The sequence below is a fragment of the Muscardinus avellanarius genome (genome assembly GCF_963383645.1).
Source record: "Muscardinus avellanarius genome assembly, chromosome: 9".
Lineage (NCBI taxonomy): Eukaryota > Metazoa > Chordata > Mammalia > Rodentia > Gliridae > Muscardinus > Muscardinus avellanarius.
In genome coordinates, this window is record NC_137795.1 from 27,133,541 (window position 1) to 27,155,035 (window position 21,495).

At 38.5% G+C, this 21,495-nt stretch overlaps 1 protein-coding gene across 2 annotated transcripts in view; it reads left to right on the top strand.

The window, feature by feature from the left end:
- Window positions 1-21,495, top strand: part of HECW1 (HECT, C2 and WW domain containing E3 ubiquitin protein ligase 1) — a gene marked incomplete at its 3' end in the record, with an annotated part of 445,939 nt that overhangs the window by 196,783 nt on the left and 227,661 nt on the right. For both annotated transcript variants that reach the window (XM_080701622.1, XM_080701623.1), the window contains exons 2-3: window positions 6,943-7,267; window positions 16,287-16,394. In XM_080701622.1, the coding sequence (XP_080557748.1) occupies window positions 6,943-7,267; window positions 16,287-16,394 (433 nt within the window). The remainder of the gene's footprint in view (window positions 1-6,942; window positions 7,268-16,286; window positions 16,395-21,495) is intronic.

Genomic DNA, 21,495 nt, shown 5'->3' on the forward strand with positions numbered 1-21,495 from the left:
GTGGTTTAATGAGATAACATGTGAAATCTCCTGCTTAGAAATTATGATCATGGACTTCCGGGAAAATGGCGACCGAGAAAAGCGGGGCTTAAGAGCCCCGCTAACAACAAATCTCCATTACCACAAAATCAGCACCTTTCATAGCCAGAAAACACCATCACCAGTGAAACAAAAAATCACCAGGCTCCAGAGAGAAAGCGGACTGAGAACAGAGCCACAGAGGAGATACACCGGCCTCGCGCCCGAGGACGCGGCAGACGCAGCAGCAGCGCCATACTGCCGGAGGCACCGGCGAATTCACTGGACGGCTACAGCAAGCCGAGGTGAGCCACTGCGGAACAGCCAGGCGGGATTTCTCCGCGCAGAGAGCATCTAAAGCTCCCAGTGGCCAAGCTCAGCACACGCTGCAGGGATTCAGAGTAGAAATCAAAATCAAGAAGAAAAACGCCAGCCCCACAGCCGAGGGCGTAGCAGCGGCGCCATATTGCCACCGGCGGCAGCAGCAGTGAAGTCAGCGAGGCCAGTACAGCTACATCTGCGTACTCAAGAACAGTGAGTCAAATTGCGGGCCACAGAGGAGAAATCCCAGTACTGTACTCCCTGGGACTTGACCCAGTGGGGGAGGGGCGGTGGCAGAGATATCACACCATAGGAGAATGTGCAACCTGGCACCCCCCACAGTCTAAAGCAGCCTCTATCGACTCTCTGGGTCGGAGACTCTGTGCTACAACCCAGTAAAGGAGTAGTGGGGTCCGAGATACTACTGACTCGAGATCCAGAACACCTTAAGGGAAGTCATAGTGACCCAAGGGAAGAACCCAGAGAAGGCACAAACATCCGAAATCATGGGAAAGAGGAATAATACTGGAGCAATGAATGCTCACAACCCCACAACATCAGAACCAGATAAAACAGAAAATCAGAGATTTCTAGAAGATCAAATCAGGAAAATAACTGTAGAAATAATAGAGGTGCTTCGAAAAGAACTCAGAGAGAGCCAAAAAAAGATAAAGGATGCAATTAATGAAATAAAGGCCTCAATTCAAAGCACAAACAACCGATTAGACCACATGGAGAACAGAATCTCGCTCTTAGAAGATGATCATTCCAAAAATGAACGCATAGTTTCTAATCTAGAAAAAAATATCCAACAGCAGGAATCTGATATTGAAGAAATATGGGCCCATTTTAAGAGAGCTAACCTAAGAATAATTGGAATAGAGGAGGGAAAAGAAAGTGAAACCAAAGGGATCAACAATATCTTCAAGGAAGTAATAGCAGAAAATTTTCCAAACATAGAGCAAGAGGTTCATACACAGGTCCAGGAAACTTATAGAACTCCCTTTAGACAGGATCGGAGAAGAGGATCCCCACGCCACATAATTGTCAAAATGACCAATGTGGAAGCCAAGCTGAGAATCTTAAAGGCAACAAAAACAAAGGGCCAAGTGACATTCAGAGGCAAACCAATTAGAATCACTCCAGACTTCCCAAACCAAGTCATGAGAGCCAGAAGGGCTTGGAGTAACATATTCCAAACTCTGAAAGAAAACAACTTCCAGCCAAAAATTTCCTACCCAGCAAAACTTTCTATCAAATTAGATGGAAAAATAAGAAGCTTCCATGACAAACAGAAACTGAAGGAATTTATGTCTTCAAAACCAGCACTAGAGAAAATACTCAAAGAGATTAACTACAAAGAAGAAATAGGTAACACACACCAGAACCAGAGAAACAAGAGTTTCCATCCAACAGACAATTAAGATTGGTTATCTGTGGAGATTCATTATTTATGTTAGTCTTTTACCTATCTCTAAATGGTATTGTTTGCCTTTATTGTTGTTAATTTTTAGGATTTCTAGTTGGAATATTAATATACCTTCAGATATAGCAATTGGAAATATTTTATCCCATTCTATTAGTAACTGTTAACTCTGTTTACATTGTCTTTGGATATACAATTTTTTTTTATTTTTTAGGGAGTCTGTATACTCCTCTGTTGCCTGTGCCATTGAAATCATAACCAAGTAATCACTGCCAATTTCAATGTTGTGAGGTTTAATGACCCAGATTTTCTCCTAAAAGTTTATAGTCTTAAGATTTATATTTAGGTCTATTATCTATTTTGAGTTAATATTTGTATATGGGATTAGGTAAGGGTCCAATTTTATTCTTTTCCATGTAATTATTATTTTTTAACAATATTTAGTTAAAAGATTATCATTTCCACCACCAAATGTTCGTGGAAACCTTGTCAAAAATAACTTGACAATATAGGGAAGAATTTAGCTCTAGGCTTTTATTTAACTCCAATGGTTTATATATCTGCCTTTAGAATAGTACTACACTGTTTCAATTATTGTAGCTTTATATGGTTTGAAATCAGAAAATATATATCTTCTAGCTTTGTTCTTTTTCAAGATCGTTTTGGGTACCTAGACTCCATATTCCATATTAGGATAGATTTTTTTCTGAAAAATAAATATATAAATATATGATAGTTTCACCTAAAAAATAGAAAAAATAGATTCTCTGGTAAGAAAGAAAGCAAAAAGAAATATTGAAATGTTATCTTTAAGTCATCAAAAGCTTGGTATCAGACAAATGAAACTGTTATGTGAGATTATCATTTTTAATTTTAGATAAATTGCCATAATACTAGATGTCAACTACTAAGCCAAGCATGGGAGGGAGGGATAGGGAGAGAATGGGGTGGGGATTGGGTGGGGGCTGACTGGGAAAAGTGTGCATGTATGTCTACAAAAGTATGTATCCTACTATGATGTATGAATACAGTGTACCAATAAAAAAAAAGAAAACAAAAAAAAGAAATTATGATCATGCTCCTACTCATGATTATTATTATCTTCTTTCTTATTGCTGTTTCTGTCTGGCTATATTTTCCTATTCCATTATAAGTTTCTTTTATTGTAAATTTTATGAAATTCTTTTTGGAAATAGATGAGTTTTGAAATTTTTTTTATTTCCATTACCTCTCTGGTGGTATAACTACAGCTGAGTACAGGTTAAAATAAGCTCTAGGCATCTACATGATCAAAATAAATTCTTCTTGGACTCAGAAGTATTATGGTTTTTCTTCCAACTAAGTAACACCAGTTTCTATAACTGTATCTTATACACTTTAGTGAAGTTTTCTTCAGGGCCTGCATTTTTCACTTATGATTTTTTATTTTTTAGTGTGGGGAAGCTTTTAAGAATTATGTTCTATTTTAGATATGCACTGGTCTGTTTTCTTTTCATGTGTGAGAAAGCACTCGCCACAGTCATATTATAAAACAGCAATGCCAGTAAGACTGTGTCAGATAGAAACTGATAGAATGGAATCTTTTGTCTCCCTGCATTCTTAAAAAAATTCATGCATAATTACATGTTCTTGCCCTACAAGTGATGATTTTCTGCTTTCAAGACCTTTTCTGCTAATATGCCCTACTGCATAGAAATTTTGTAAACCACATCCAACACACAAGGCCTGTCCCAAGATTTAAAAAGCAATAAACCAATAAAACATCTTTTAATTCAAAACATTTCCCCAATTATGATACTTTTAAGTTTGAAAGAAAAACAAGTAAGCAAAATACTGGTGTATCTTCTTCTGTAAATAGAAAAATCCAACATATAGACTTTTACTGATTATAAAGTGGGGCTCTTTGCACAGTGTGTTTAGATTATTTTCATTGGCTTCACTTTCTCAAGAGTTAGTTAAAATCTGGGTTTAACATAGCCCATAACTAGTGACCCTTGATCATAATGTTATTGATTGTGTTCTTACAATCCTCTGATTAGTGTCATAGTTGTTTGTTATCACCAAAGGCGAGATGGCAAAAGATACTTGAATTATTTGGTGTGGCGGAGAAAAAGCTGAGATCAATTTAGTGACATTTATTAATTCCTTTTGATACAGAGAATGGGAAGAGACACCTCTCCTTTTCTCAGAGAGGAAAGAGAAAAGAGGTCCTCTGCAAGACGAGATTCTCCTTAGAGATGAGGAAGAATTACAGGGTTGTAAAACACTGGAACCACTGTAAGATAGGAGTAGTCTTTATCCAAGGCTATTTAAAAGTAAGAACAGATCTTCTATATCCCATGGTTCAGATGTGGAGGAGAATGATTAAATAGCTTCTTCCAACTGGATGAGTCTACAGTATGTAATGGGAACGTTTGTGAATGCCTGGGAAATAGGGGACCACAAAGGAATTGCACGTGGGGCCATCAGTGCTATCCACCTGCTGCATTTAGGAAGCAACAACTGACATTTGCTTAAATGCTCTCATCATAAAACAAAATGAAACTTGAAAGGGATAACGATGTGAGGTGAAAGGGGTGTTTAACTTGATAGTGGCAATCATTTCTCAAAAGATATATGTGTGTGTGTAAAATGATATATGTATCCTAAAAATCACATAATACTCCTTAAAATCATAGGGTTTTGTCAATTATATATCAATAAATGTTGGGAAATTAAAAGTAAAAGGAAGTGGCTGTTGTAAATCCACAAGATACCTTCTAAAGACATGTTGGAATGCCGTTTTATGGGAGCCTCCATCCTACGTAGCTTTTCGTCATTATTATTATCTTCTCTGTACCAGCTACAACTAGATTATCATGTTTTTCTACATTTTACCTATTTTATAAATCACTTCAACCTTTCCTGGTACAAGAAGGGACATAAATGAATAAAATAAGTTGTCTTAATTAAAAAATTCACAGGGAATTTAAAAAAAACTCACATCTCAGGAGTGGACACAGACAGGCCAGCTAACAGTAAACCAGTGCGATCCGTGCAGGGGACTGACGTGCTGGAGATCACAGAGCACAAAGCCCTGCTCCCTTGGCATAGGGAAGGGCGCTAGAAGAGGCTGTAGCCTGGTCAGTGCTGGGGTATGTGCTTGAAGCAGAAGTCCAAATCCTGCCGGAGAGTATGAATGGGTGAATATTAGAGCCAGTTTTTACATCATGTGTTTATAAAACTTAAATAATGCCTTATATTCCAACAGGGTGGGGAGGAGTGCATGGATTTCCAGTAACATCCCTGAAGCTATCCTTCTTATTCCAGGCAAATGCCATTATTTCAATCCAGGAATTATGGACAAAAATTTTTCTTCACTAATATTTCTTCCTACACCTTTCTCCTCTTCATGTGGATGGTGATCTCTGGTATAATTTTCCAGTTTTAAGAGAACTGCTTATTTTTCCAAAGAATTCTGGTAAAAATACAACAACCGAATTTTTATCTTCAACAAAGAAAAATAATCTATATAATAGTTCTGAGGCCCTAATTTAAGCCACATAAATAAAAACTTTCTCAACCTTCTTAACACTAATGCAAAAATATCCTATCCAATCACCAACTTTACAAATAATGGTTTGTAAAGTTATATATCTTGAAACTTGAAATATAGAACAGCTTTATAATGTACACTGGGAATTGTTTTTTTCAGGATACCTGAAGGGGCATGACCAGGAGCAACATGTAGCGTCCATGCAAAATAAATTTAAGTGTGAGGAGAAAGAGAGAGACAATACTAGTGCTATTTTAAGTAGTAAATTTTAATTTATTGAGGTGTGTGTGTGTGTGTGTGTGTGTGTGTGTGTGTGCGCGCGCGCGTTGTAGTACTAAGGATTGAACCCAGGATTTTCCTGCTTTTAAGCTACATCCCAAACCCTGTTTGATTTATTATGTTGACATAGAGTCTCATTAAGTTGCCAAGGCTGGCCTTGAGTTTGTGATCCTCCTGTCTCAGCCTCCCAAGTAATGGGATTAGAGGTGTGCACCACTATACCCAGCTTGTATTGAGCTCTTACTATACTAAGCCTACACTAAGAACTTTATCTGCACTAATTTGTTAATTTCTGACAACAACCCATTTACAGATAAAGAATCTGAGGCCCAAAAAGATTAAGTTGTCTAGGGATGCCCAGCTAGAAATCTAATCTGTACATAATATATTACAGTACCTGGAATCTAAACTTTTTTGGGCTTGCATTTTCTCTTCTTGGAAACAAAATTGTTATTAGTTGTAGAACAGCATGTACTTTTATAGCTAGGAATTGCAAGACTGTACCTTTAAATTCCAATTTTAGCATTCTTTGCTAAAGTCAGAATCACCCTTGCTTGTTTCAAAAAAAACAAATTTCTCATATAAGTTCTATGTAGCGCCCTTCCAAGTTTTTGTGCTGCATCAGCTCAGCTCATTTTAAGTGTTCAATTCTGTAAGCATTATAAAAGAAGAAAAGCATGCATTGTTTCATCAGCTGCAATGCTTTCTGCAATAACATCGACTCTGAGGGAGACAGTCCTCTGAGGTTGAATTTTATTGAAAATTGTGTTTGAAGAGGATTACTAGGATGTCTGAACTCCTTAATAGAAATGTCAGTCCAGAGACACTCTGTAGAGTGAAAGGGTAGTAAATGGAGGAAGAATGGCCATCTCACCCAGCAGGGACCACTTCTAATTCTGTTCTGTATCTATATAGGTACTTACACGCTGCTGGTACCACTGAAACATTCAATGATGATAATCACATTTACCCCCCCCAAAAAAAAGGAAAATTAGACTAATTGAATGAATGTTGGAGAACTCAAGTAATGACACTTTGTTTGGGGACAGTCACATTTTCAGGGCATTCTACATGCATACCAGTGTTTCTGGTGTCAAGTAGGATAAAGGGCTCTGGGCGAGGCAGAGGCTCCAGCAGAGCATGGTAACGCAGGTGCCTTGGTGTGTTGTCATCTTTGTTCTTGTCCTGGCGTGAACCCAAAGCTACAGCCCTGAAAGAAGATGCTGTAGGTGGTGTTAGAGATCTCCCAGGAGGGCAGCTCCTCCACAGCCCATGTCCCTCAACACATCTTCGTTTTTTGTGAACACAGTGGCTGAGCCGCTGGCAGGTGCTGACCCTGCTCTCTGTCTCTTCACCCCCACAGAATCTGTACCAGAACAGGTTTTTAGGCCTGGCCGCCATGGCGTCTCCATCTCGAAACTCTCAGAACCGACGCCGGTGCAAGGAGCCGCTTCGCTACAGCTACAACCCTGACCAGTTCCACAATATGGATATCAGGAGTGGCCCCCACGATGGAGTCACCATCCCCCGCTCCACCAGCGACACTGACCTGGTCACCTCCGACAGCCGCTCCACCCTCATGGTCAGCAGCTCCTACTACTCCATCGGGCACTCGCAGGACCTGGTGATCCACTGGGACATCAAGGAGGAAGTGGATGCCGGAGACTGGATTGGCATGTACCTCATCGGTGAGTAGATTCTTACCCTCGGCCCGCACCATGAAACTACTGACTTAACCAGGCCTACTGACAGAGGGCCCCAGGAATAATAGTCTTGAGCATGTAGTTTGGGTATCAGACATTATACTAATAATAATTTACTTTTATATATACTTCAGTATTTTTAAAGCTCTACAATAGGATTAAAACACACAATTGTCTGAGTTATACACCAGAGGCTAACACACTGGAGACACCACCTTGTGTTACTTTGTTTTTCTGTAGACCACATAATAAGGCCACTCTCGCCATCTATACTCAGTGGAAGAAAATCATGAGATCACAGGGAGAGACATGGTTAAACAAACATTACCACCACTAGCAACTACAGAAGCTTTCTGCTTGTGAATAAGTGATATCAAAAGTTTATTTTAAAATCTCTGTTTATTAGACCAAAGTAACACCATGTACCCACCCAACCAATGTGCAAACATCTATGTGCAGGGAAATCACTTTTGGATTTGCACTATGTGCAGTGATTTCACTTTTCTTCCCAATGTAATCTTTTCATCACCCCCTTTAACATTCTTACTGCTTTGTATACAGAAGACATGGTAAAATTGTACACACATTCCTGATGCTGGAGAAAGTTGACTCTCTTAGGCAGGGTTTTAGTCAAAATTGTGAAAGTTACAAAGTTGGAAGTTCATTACAAGTGGTTTTTTCTATATGAATGTTCTCAAATCTGTGCAAACAAACCAAATTATGCAAATAAATTGGATGCTGAAGCAACTACTTCATAAAAGTTTCACCATTCTCGGTAGCATTTTAAAAGAAATCTTACAAATTTGAAATTACTAAAATAAATTACATGAAAAATGTATATCCTCTATTTCATGGGATAGAACCAAGTGTTCTAGAAATTGGCAGAATTATACCGGAGCCAAGGTGTATTTTGGCAAAGGAACACAAGAGTCAACAGATCCAACACCAATCTCCAAGAGAAGCCCGGCCTCGTGGAGTGCACCATTTACACATTCAACACCAGATTTAACATCATCAAGCGTCGCAGGGAGCAGTGGGTTCTCATGAATAGTTCACAGACTGAGCCACTTTTCTCATTAGTGGTTTCTAGTTTGACTGACAAGAAAGCACTCTGGGCTCACTTGAAAGTTTGCTATCCACTTGGTTAGTTTGCAGTACACATATTAGTGTGAAGATGAAGAAACACAGCCTTGGGAATTTTTATACAAATAGTAGTTACTAGATAAATCAGACTTAGAAACAGTGGAAGTTCAATATGGTTTTTTTTTAATGAATAGTTTAAGACTAAAAGTAGTTATCATCAGTATGGGTCAAAGATTGCAAAATAACAGCCCACCAAGTAAAGTTTGTTCATCCACATTGTTTTAAGTTTAATTATCAACATTTTAAAATGTAGAAATTTCATTTCAAGTCCACCCTTCTAGTATCATTCAGAAAAGCTCCCTGTTTGGCAGACACAGCCTGTTGTATTGCTGGCTCTAATCATCTGGAGATGAGCATCTCTGGCCCCATTACATTGCCTGCAACCTCCAATTTTGCTGCAGTTCTCCTCCCACTCACTCCCACTTTAATTAGGAATGTGACTTGCTTTGCACCTGAGGCAATTAGGGGTTTGCACACACACGAGTGCACACACAGACCTAGTGTTGAATCAACTCTTCACAGGGCGCCTTCCTGCCAGTAATGAGCATTGATACCATGCCTCAAGTTAGGTGACAGTGGAAGGAGAAGCATGTTTGGGAAGAAGAAAATGAACTCAGCATGGAAGTGACTGAATGGGACGCCTGTGGAATATTCTCTACAGTGGGCAGATAGAGGGGTCTGAAGCTCAGCCGTAGATCTGGGCTATGCTTGTAGATCTGGGCTGTTGGTACTGTGGGAGTGGATTAGGACACTTGTGGGTTATGCAAATGAAGAGAGCACCAGATAGTCCCTGGCAGATGAAGAGGCAGAGGAAAAACAAAAAGAAGATGGAAGGGGTGGTGAAGAGGAGCACAACTAGGAACTCACACCACAGGGGACTGGAGAGGAGGGTGTTGAAAGAAAGAAGGCGCTGTCAGCCACATCAAGGGTCATGAAATCGTGAATAAATAAGATCTGGCGTTAACATGACATTTTGACTGAGCCAAAGTAACCACAACTCATCATCTTGGATTCCTAATCTGACAGTTTGTTATTCTCATAGTAGCTATGCATATATAACTGTGAAGTTATTCAATGTAAAATGCCAACAGATTCAATGGTGTAACACTCCAATGTGATTTCCCCGTCCAAATTATCTGTGATACTTGAAAGTTCATAATTTGTGAGTCCTTAGCAAATGATCTTCCGGATTTGCAGTGCCTTGCCAAAACTCATAGATCTAGACCTAGAAGTCTAAGGGCAATAATTTTATCTGTCATTTCTAAATGGAGAGATGCCAGTTCAAAGGCTCCCGTGGCCACACATCTGCCTCCCAAGGCAGTAGAACTCATACTGACCAGGAGAACATGTTGGTATTCGGCTGCAACATCAGATATGGCCATTCCACATCTGTGAGGCATCAAACTACCCAAGGAAGGCCAAGTCTGGGATGCCTCCAGCACTGATTTTCATCTACCATAAAATGGTGGGGATATCCAGATTACAGGATGATGTGTGTTCCTACACATGGCACTGTTACCAAGCACCAGCAATGTCCTTAACTAGGACCATAGGAACCCAGTGATGGGACCGTAACATTAGGACAGTAACATTAACATCACTGCTATTATAAAGTAGAATAGCACTCATCTACAGAGTGGTCCAAGATGAGCTAAATTTGAGCAATAAAAGATTTTTTTCCTAGTGGCACAGAATGGGGTAAGGTCATGGGGTAAGGTTTCAGTACAGGTCAACCTAGTTTAGAATCATATTCTGCCTCTGGCCAGATGTATGACAGGCTCTATCATCTAAGCTTCAGGTTCCTTCTTTCCAAAATGGAAAAAGGGAAATGTAACTTGCTTTTCAGGATCAGTAAGGGGGAGTGATAAAATAATGTACATTTACTGCCTGGCAATCAGTATACCACTTCAGGGTTTATCTGGTCAAGTGGCTTCTTTCCCTGGATGCATAATGACCCAAATTTTCAGATTTTCTTCAACCTAGCTTTGGCCCTTAGATGAGCACTGCATTGTTTTAGTTGCTTATGATAGACAAAGGTTTTGGACCAAAACAGTGGTGACCTGAAGAATGATTTTTTAATGTCAGTCAATGTGCAGAAGCTTATAATTTCATCAAAACAAGTACACAAAGACAGATTTGTTAGAAATAATTTCTTTCCAATAAATATTTTGAAAGTATTCATTTAGTAGTATCTATTTGACTTTCACAAGTAAAATCTAATTGCTCATTAGTCCTACAACTAAGGGTTAAAGATTCAACAACATGAGTAATCTTATGGCTCACACTCAGGGAATAGTATGGTATGGTTGGGTTAGGGTACATAATTTGATGGATATCTGTAATTCTTAGAATTCCGTATTAATGAGAAGGAATACAAATATATTAACATCTTAATTTCACATTTCAATTTTAGAAATTTAAGATCTTAAAACTTTTTAGGAATACCAGTTCTTAAAAATAGTCATTCATTTAACTCTGTTGGAAACAGACCCTATTAAAACTGCTTACATATGAAATAAATATGGAATTACAATCACGAAAATATAGTCAAATAGGTAAATTAGGCATAATAGTGCATAGTTTGCAAAAATAACTTTTTTAATGTATACTTTCAATAAATCACATTCCTTATCATACCATGCTATCCCAATACCATGCTAGAATTTGCCCAGTAATTTAAAACACATAATAAAACTAGAATGCATTCATGCATTCATAATTAACCATATGCAGAAAATCGGAAATTAATCCCACTTTCTTGCCCTGTACAAATGTCAATTCAAGATGGATCAAAGACTTGGAAATCAAACCAGAGACCTTGAAGCTCCTTGAAAAGGGCATAGGTCCAACACTGCAACACATAGGCACTGATAAACACTTTCTCAACAAGACCCCAAAGACACAACAAATTAAAAGGTGAATCAATACGTGGGATTGCATGAAACTGAAGAGCTTCTGTTCAGCAAAGGAAACTATCAAGAACCTCAATCGAGAGCCAACAGAATGGGAGAAGATTTTTGCCACCTACACCACTGATAGAGGACTAATATCTAGAATATACAGAGAACTCAAGAAACTCAACACTAAGAAAACAAAGCATCCAATAACAAAATGGGCAAATGAACTAAATAGACACTTCACAAAAGAAGAAATTCAAATGGCCAATAAACGCATGAAAAAATGCTCAACATCACTGGCAATCAGAGAGATGCAAATCAAAACTACCCTGAGATTTCACCTAACTCCAACTAGAATGCCAATCATTCAAAACACAAACAACAACGGATGCTGGCGAGGATGTGGAGAAGTGGGAACTCTAAGACATTGTTGGTGGGATTGCAAATTAGTGCAACCATTTTGGAAAACAGTATGGAGAATCCTCAGAAGAATGGGAACAAATCTACCATTTGATCCAGCAATACCACTTCTGGGTATCTACCCAAAAGGAAGGAAACCAAACTACCAAACTAATGCATGTGTATCTATGTTCATAGCTGCACAATTCACCATAGCCAAAGTATGGAACCAGCCAAGATGTCCATCAACAGATGACTGGATTACAAAACTGTGGGATATGTACACAATGGAATTTTACTCAGCAATTTAAAAAACTCAATTACATCATTTTCAGGGAAATGGATGGAACTGGAGGACATTATGCTAAGTGAGATTAGTCAGTCACAAAAAATAAGAAAGCAGATGCTTTCCCTAATATGTGAGAGTTAGAGAGAAATGGGTCATAGGAGGAACTCTAGATGAAAAAGGAAATCCTATAGAGGAGCAAACAAGGCAACCTAAAGGAAGAGAAAGGAGCGGGGAAGAGGAAAATCTCTAAAACACACAATGTACTTAAACATATCAAAGTCAACCACTAAACCAAGCAAGGGAAGGATGGACGGGGAGGGAATGGGGTGGGAATTGGGTAGGGGTTAAATCAGTGATGTGTACATGTATGTACACACAAGTTTTTTACCCCAATAAGATGTATGAATATAATGCACCAATAAAAAATTAAAAATTAAAAAACTTAAAAATAATAATAATAATAAATCCTCATATTAAGAAATAATGATTATGCTGGGCGTGGTGGTGCACACTTGTAATCCCTGCGCTTGGGAGGCAGAGACAGAAGGATCACCCTCGCTGGCTTAAGAGACCCTGTTTCCAAATAAAAACATAAAAATAGGTCTGGGAGTGTATCCTGGAGGTAGAAGGGTTTCCAGGAACCCCAGTACCACCAAAATAATAATAATAATAATAATAATAATAATAATAATAATAATGAGGAGGAGGAGGAGGAGGAGGAGGAGGGGGAGAAGAAGAATTTAAATTAAAAATTTTCTGAAATTACATTATTGAAAAATACCCATGGATTGTTCCTGGGAATGTATTTTTTTTTCATATCTTCTGGGTCACTATACCTGCATGAGGTTAAAGACTATCAAATAGACTTTTGGGAAATTTTAAAGCTACTCCTGTGATCTATATTTGCTCAATATGAGTGTGTGTGTGTGTGTGTGTGTGTGTGTGTACATATGCATGCATATGAATTATGTTAACTGAAACATATGTCTTCTCACTTGGCATGGTTTCATGGAAACTGGGTTAACAGTGATAAGAGTTATCATGGTGCCTACAAAAGGAGAACACAGCTCTGATAATATGGAGGGTTCAGTCAACATAGCTCCTCCTCCTCATTCTTTTTCTCCTCTCCTCCTCCTCCCCCTCTTTCTTCCATTTTCCCTAAATATCAAGTACCCTATCAGAACATAGAAAAGCTGAAGCTGTGTTTCTAAAGAAACAAAGGAAAAGCCACAGGAAAAGAGAAAGGGAAACTTGTCCTTAGGACTTGTCTCACCACTATCCTTAGTGTCTCTTCCTAGTGTACAGGAACAGATCTTCTGCATTGATGACTTAGTAGTATGAAAGGAAGGAGGGCCACCCACATGTCCTGTCTGACCGTTTAGGTAGAGCCATAATGGGAGAATCTTCAGAGGTTTTTCCAAGATGTGGGCATTAGAAGGCATGAGTAACCTGAGACACATAGCCTTGCTATGTTTTTCCTGATGGTTTTTCAGGTGGTGAACAAATCCTTCTTTACAATTGAGTGTGGACTCACTTGCCCGTTCTGCTCTTAAAATCAGTAGTATTTTTGTCATCCACTGCTTTAGTACACCATAGCTACAGTTTTCATATTGAAGACAAATTAAGAGAAAATAAAGTCCTTATTTCTTAGGTGTGTTTGTCTCTGAAAGTTTCACTAGAACTTTCAGGATAAAATTTTAGTAACCGCAAAGATCTTTTCTCTGTTGTAAACTGTGGAGCAGGAGATAAAATTTTATACACCAGAATGAATAAATAAATAGCATCCAGAAAATGTACTCTTATTTAAAGCACATAATATAACCATTTGTGCTTTGTACAAAATGAATAATGACTTAAGTTTTAAATAGTACTGGTGTAAGTTATTATTAATGGCTTTTCTCATCAAGTATCATGGGACTTTAAAATAGGATGCCCTATTTTTAGCCCAGATTCTAAACAAAAATAGCTGCTTTTTAGATGTCCAACACTATTCTGAGACTGCTGCCAGTAATGGTTTATGTGATCCTCCCAACAAAATTTTAAGGTAAATGCTAATGTTATTCCCGTTTTATAGTGAAGGACTAAGACACAAAGGAATTAAATAAGATCACACAGTAATGATAGATATAAACTTGCCTAAATGGTAGCTGTAAATGTTTCTCCAAGAAAGAGAAGTCTGCCCTGACACAGAACTCAGAAGCAAGAGCCCCCATAGAGAGCCTGGAGCCACCCTCTGCAGAGCAGTGAATGGCATGGCCTGCCACCGCACGCATCCATTCCCATACTCTCTCCTCCAGGGCCTCCTTCCTGCACAGACTCTGTCTCTGCCAATACACTGGCTTCCTAAGCGAAAAATAGTAGCCTTTCTAACAAGTAGTTGGTAAATGCCTTTGGGGAAGAGGTTGGACTCTCTGTAGAGAGCCCAGGCAAGACTAGACTGTTGTGTGATATTATTGAGTACTATTATTAATGGTAGGGAAAGGATATACTTATTGGGATGAATTTGCAATCCCTTAAAATGTGTTGTTCCTACATTTATTTGTATAGCAAAATATTTTTTTCTCTTTAAAATAGGTCAATTTGCTGTTCTCACCAACTTTTTGCAATTCTCCCCACCTGTCAACCCCATCTCTTTCTCACTGGGTTCCTATGGTTCCTTGAGGCTTAATCCATTTTTATACCTTTTGTAGCTTAATGAAATTATTTATTTCCTTGAATAAATCCCCAAATATCTTAGAAACTCCCGAAAAACAAAGACCATGTCTTGGTCCCCAGTATCCCCCTGAGTTTAGTACAATGCCTAGAATGGTGAGGTGTGCCTTACACACTCTCTAACACTTCAATGAACAACCCTCTTCTAGGTGTTACTGTATGTGAATACCTGACCACGGCTATTAAAGTTAATACTCAGATGATCAAAATGAGTAAGTAAATACCACCCCTTGGAGAATTGCCATAATGAGGCAAATTTCTACCTGGGTGTGAGACTCATTATGTCTGTACTAACGACCCAGGGAGCTAGGAAAATATTGTGCTGTTTTACAGAAATGAGGCAATTACTGTAAAAGACATATTATGCAATCATCTTAGTAACCCAAACAGGGCTGTGAGCACACACTGTGAATGTAAAGGCAGGACAATTTTGCAAACAAGTGATTTTCCAAAGGATACAAACAGTTCTTGCTGTTAGTGAAGAAGAGATGGTGGTGCTCTTCCCAGTCAACTATCTTTGCAAAGCAGCAGCAGCCCAAAATGTGCAATGGACATAGAAAAGTTCAGGTTCATTTAGAAGGTACACCATTTACTCCTCCCTGTAAGGCTGAAACTATTACCACCACTCCCAACACACACACATACACACACACACACACACACACACACACACACACACACACACACACTTTGCAGATGAGGAACTCGAGATTGCAGAAGTGACACTATTGGGATAGGTGTAGTGGCACAAGCTTTAACCGCAGTAACTGGGAGGCTGAGACAGGAGGATTGCAGGTTTCAGACCAGCCTTAGCCATTTAGCAAGACTCTCAGCAACCCAGAGAGATCCTTTTTCAAAAAAATAAAATAAAATAAGGCTGGAGTTGTAGCTCAGAAGTAGAATGCCCCTGGGTTCAATCCTCAGTTCCACCCAAACAGAACAATGAATAGATAAATTTACGGATGAGCTTTGGGTATAAGATGATTATCATGCCAGGCCAGGGCAGAGATGACATGGGGAGGAGGTGGAGGCTGATGAGAACTGCGCCCCTGATGGCATGATTGGACACTCTATCTTTTATATTTTTAAATACTTTTATTGGTGCTAATTGTCCCACCTCAAATGTAGTTCGTATTGAGTGATATACATATACACACACAGACATGGTGAGCTGGACCTGTTCTTTATATCTCACTCTCAGTCTCAAATGGGGATCAGCTCATAGGAACTTTAGAAGGAAGATTTTCATAATGAGATTTCACACATCTAAGAGCTATTCAGAAGTGAAGCTAACTGCCACTGCAGTGATTGTTTCTGGACTGAAGATGTTCAAGAACCAGTTAGATGGTCACTTTTCCAGGAGTGAGGGGTAGAAAGAAGATTTCTGCACTAAAAAGGGGTTGATCCTGATGGTGTCTTGGGATGCTTCCAGCTCTCTGGTGCTGGTTCCAGGTGCTTTTGTGGAGCTGGGAATGGCTTTCACATTCTTTGCTCTTCCACACGCCTGCCACATATGCTTTTGACTGATAGTTCTCTCCTCTGCTTTCTTCTTCTATGGATATAGATGAAGTCTTGTCGGAAAATTTTCTGGACTATAAGAACCGTGGAGTCAATGGTTCCCACCGGGGTCAGATCATCTGGAAGATTGACGCCAGCTCTTACTTTGTGGAGCGTGAGTACTTTTGCCATTCCTATTGCTTGGCAGATACTGTTGAAGCACATGTCGACTGCTCTGTTCTTTGTCTTCTTGCATTGCCTCCACTTAGAAATGTGCCATGTAGCCGGTGTGGTGACACATGCTTATAATCCCAGTACTTGGGAGGCTGAGACGGGAGGATTGCACAGGTTCGAAGCCAGCCTCAGCTACTTAGTGAGGCTCTCAGCAACTTACTGAGACCCTGTTTCAAAGTAAAATAGAAAATAGGACTGGGAGTAAAGCCCAGGTAGAAAGCCTCTTGGTTACATCTCCTCCAGCACCACAAAGAAAGAAAGAAAGAAAGAAAGAAAGAAAGAAAGAAAGAAAGAAAGAAAGAAAGAAAGAAAGAAAGAAAGAAAGAAAGAAAGAAATGCGCCATGTAAAAGGGAGGCAGAGTAACTGAGATTTGTACTGAGCTCTACAACAATTGGTAACAACCATTAAAACCAGCTCAGAGGATTGGTATTTCCTTTAAAACCAAGAAAAACTTTTGTTTATGCTCATTAGCTTCTGATTTAAGACTCACTGGTCATGTGCTTTAACTTTTACTCCATGGCTCCTCCAAGTGGTCTTCAGTTTTACCATGACTATGACCATGTTTTCTCAACATGTACTGGTGAAACTGCCTTCCAGTTTTACCTTTGCTTAACTCAGTCCTTCAAGGCTCCTTGCCCACGACCCCAGCATGTTGGTGATAACCTGCCCTTTGCCCTGGCCTTTGGCTCTTGCCAGAACTCGGAAAAGTAGGAATGATATATTAGGAATGCCAGCCAATTTCTCTAATTTCTGATCTGCTGGCATTTCTAGATATTAAAATTTTGGTAGCATGTATATTAATGAGTTATTTTCTAAAATTTCCTCTTTTCTTTGGAAATAATTTATTTCCAGAGTTATAGCAGGATTTTTCCATAGGGTCCCATAATGGCATATTTCTCATTGCACAAGGAAATACCTATATGTGCTTTATGTTTGTCACCTGAAGAAATGCACAGATTACCTTTAGTTCACAAGTCCTTCTCTTCCACTTGAGTATGGGAGAGCACTTTCATGGGCAAACTCCATCATACACCATACGGTGTTCCCCAGATAATCATTCAGTATAGTAGGTCTGAAAGGAAATGGAATAATCCACTATCCTAGCTGCCCACTTCTCAGAGGGGAAAAATGAGGCCAGGAAACTAGATCATTTGAATTGTTCAAAATAAACTGTATCCTCCAGCATATTTGTCTTCCATTTCCTTCACTCTCATTTCTCTGCACTCACTTGATAAACACTGTGTAAGACCCACCATATTGCAAGGTCTACATATTTGAAAATGAAAAGTCTAATGTCCGCCCTCCAGAAACTTGTGTCTCTTCTTCCAGCAATTTCTTTTTATATTGGCACATGCAGAATAAACACATGATTAGGAAACTAAATGCTATCAGAGTACAAGAGGGACTTGACTTTATGAGATGTGGTTACTGATCCTGGCCTTTGAGATAAGCATCATGAAATTTCTAAGAGAATTTCTTTTCCTGAATATTTATCTCCCTGACCCCTAGCTTTTCTCTTCTATAATCCATCCTACATATTGATATCAGACAAAATGCTTTAAACCCAATTCTGTTACCATCTATCTCAAAGCTTCCTGACTACCCTTTCCTACTGCATCATCTGAAACCACTCTGTCCATATGCTAAGGCCTAGCATAACCTCACCCTCATCCCTCACCCTGCTTCTCTCTCCTTTCCAGCAGTCATTCTTTGCTGATCCCTCTCTCTCTCCCTAGAAATAGCGTCATTTAGCAAAAGAAACATGGACTTGATTTGGATATAAAGATGACTCCAACAAGTGATATCTAACATACACCTATTAAACTTAAATAAGAAAAAAGACAAAAACTGGCATTAGCAATGATTTTTATTATTTATTTATTTATTTATTTATTTATTTATTTGGTGGTACTGGGGTTTCTTGAAGCCCTTCTACCTCAGGGCTAACCTCCCAGACATATTTTTTGTATTTTTATTTGGAAACAGGGTCTCTGAAACCAGCGAGGTTGGCTTTGAACCTGCGCGATCCTCCTGTCTCTGCCTCCCAAGCGCGGGGATTGCAAGCATGCACCAACACGCCCGGCTAGCAATGATTTTTAGATATCATAATTAACTATACATTCCAGGGTACATTGGAAGTTTGATGAGAGAGATTTTTCTTTTCTACTATGGGCCAATTTTCTTCCTTTGAGTTCTAATTAACTGAGAAATACGCACAAGGATCCAATTTAAGGCCAAAGAATAGTAGCAGCTCTCAGTAGTAGAAGCAAAAGCAGAACTTACAAGTTTTTATCTTTTTCAAGTCAGAAAAATAAATATTAATGAAAAGGAAATCTCCAAGTAGAAATTTTAATACAACTAAGTCAAAGTAAAGGGCTAACCCCCTCTACATTTTGATGGTATAAAAATCTTCTGTCTTCTCATTTGTGTGAACCAATGAAAACAGGGAGATTTGTGTTATAAATTAAGCTAGCTATAGTACTATTCTCTCCAAGGCAGTTTTTAAAGATTTATGTGACATAAAGAAAATTTCATGTACATTTACCTCAAATAGCAAATCATGTCATACAATTGTCTTCATCAGCAGTATAAAAACATACCTTAAATATTATTAGAAAGACATTAAAATATAAAATATTGTCATAATTGAGTAAAAGCAGGTTTGTTTTGTTTTTTGTTTGTTTGCTTGTTTGTTTGTTGTTTTGCAGTACCTGGGATTGAACCCAGGGTCATTCTACCTCTGAACTACACCCTCAGCCCTATTTTTTTATTCTTTATTTTGAAATAGGGTTTCATTAAGTTGCAGAGGGCCTCACTAAACAGATGAGGGTGGCTGCAAATCTGCAATCCTCCTGTTTCAGCCTCCCAAGTACTGGAATTACCAGCATATGCCACCATGCTCTGCTGAGTGAAAGCATATTCAAACTCATAATTGAGTGAAAGAATGTTCAAATTTTCCTCATAGTTGACTGAACGTATATTTGGTCAAAGAGCAGTGTCCTATTAACAACAAGTGGCTTACAAAACACAGGTTCAAAATAACTGAAAATTGAACACTTTAAAAAATAACATTTAAAAAATGTTCTTACGAAAACTTGAGAAGATTCTGGTCCTTGGTACAGCTGTTGGACGAGCAGTGTCTCACTGTTTTGGGGAAATGGATGAAAGTGAAATGAAAAGGGTAGGAATTACATTTTGTAATATATCAAATGAGTGATCAATATATTAAGGTCTTAGTCTATACTAATGTAATATAATTTGCCAAATTATATAAATTGAAAAATTAAATTCATTAAAAGAAAAATTTATCAAGACAAAGCTTAATTGAGCTTGAAATTATTAGAATATTAACTCAGGGCACACATATAAATCAAATAAATTAAAATGTTACAATGAATTATAGAGGAGTCTGAATACATTAAATCTGTATCTAAATTTATATTTTTAATGTACAATAATTTGCATTTTCAAAAATGTTTGATTGAAAATGTGCCAAATTAACAGGTATGGAGAGGTCATATGTTCAAAATGTTCTGATGTGGCTATTGCTTGTTAACATATCAAGATGTCAAAGGTCCTTTTGCTATTAAATTGCAGAATCCAGACCATTATCCAAAGGTTAAAGAAATTTTTGTTATGATTCAAAAATAAGATTCTTTGCTGTCTCCTAGTAGTAACAAACATATCAGCCCAATTGGTAAATTAAACTCTCTTAAAGCTAAAAATAATTTTGCTAACATTAAACATTGGCCAGATCTTAAATATTGGAATAAAACAGGTCACTCTCTGCATGGGGATTAATTAGAAGCAATAAAATAAATTTTTTTTCTTTTTGTTTTTTATTTTTCTCCTTATTTTTTTCTTTAGTTGTTTCTTTTAATGAGCATAGAGATGTATTGCCTATGACCTGGAGTCTATAATGTTTTAACATTTCTTTGGGGCTCATGATTCAATTTAGAAGCAGGTAATTGTTATTGATTTACACAGCTTTTTTAAATGGCCTGACTAAATCAGATTTTGCAAGTACCATCAAATTAGAATTATTCTAAAGAGATATTTCCCACACTCTCCATGGAGTTGTATACATGATAAAAAAATACAAAAGAATAGAAAGCCTGAATCATTTCCATTCTCTGACATGACTTTTTTCTGGTGGATACCTGGAATTTGACTCCAGTAGTAATGCTGTAATATGAGGGCTGTAGAGATTAAACTTAACACTGACAAAAGGAGGAACTGGTTAAACTTTACCCATTTAGGTAAAAATATTACAATGGTGTCTTATTATAGTAATTCAATGACCATCTTTTGCTACATGCAGTTGGGCTTAGCTGGCCAGTCTCAGGCCTTCAGAAGTTACCATAGTCCTTATTGACTGTGTACTCCAGTCAGGAGTCCTTCAAAGCTGGGTTGCCTAGAAACACTCAGGAGATGAGGTGAACCTGAGGGGAAGACTTCTTTGTCTTGATTTCTGTCCCAAATCTCCTCTGCATATCTCCCTGTTCAAATTCTAATAGGAAACCGAGTCATGTGTCTGAAACAATTGCTGACTACAGCCACTACCAAAGGGGCTTCCTTTCTGCAGCCACTCTTGTGAGATGCATCCTCCTCCCCTCTCTATGTGTGGAAATCGGCCCTAGATTCACCAGATTCTCAGCATTTGTCAGAAGAACATTCCTTAAACACCTTTTCAGCTTTACATCACTTTCAAATTCTTTTCCATCACAGCACTTGTCTTAGTCCATTCAGGCTACTATAACAAGATACCTCAGTCTAAATAAATTATAAATAAAGCAAATGTATTTTTCTCTGTTCTGGCAGCTGGGAGTCCAGGATCAAGACTCTGTGTCTGGTGAGGACTTGGGGTCTGCTTCAAACATGGCGCCTCCTCTCAGTGTCAAAAACAAAGCAAAAGCACTTCCCTCAACCCTTTTCACTGGGTCATTGATCTCACTTATCATCACCTCTCAGATCCCACCTCTTAATACTTCGTATTGGCAATTAATTTTTGAATTTTAACATTTGTATTTTGGAGGGACAT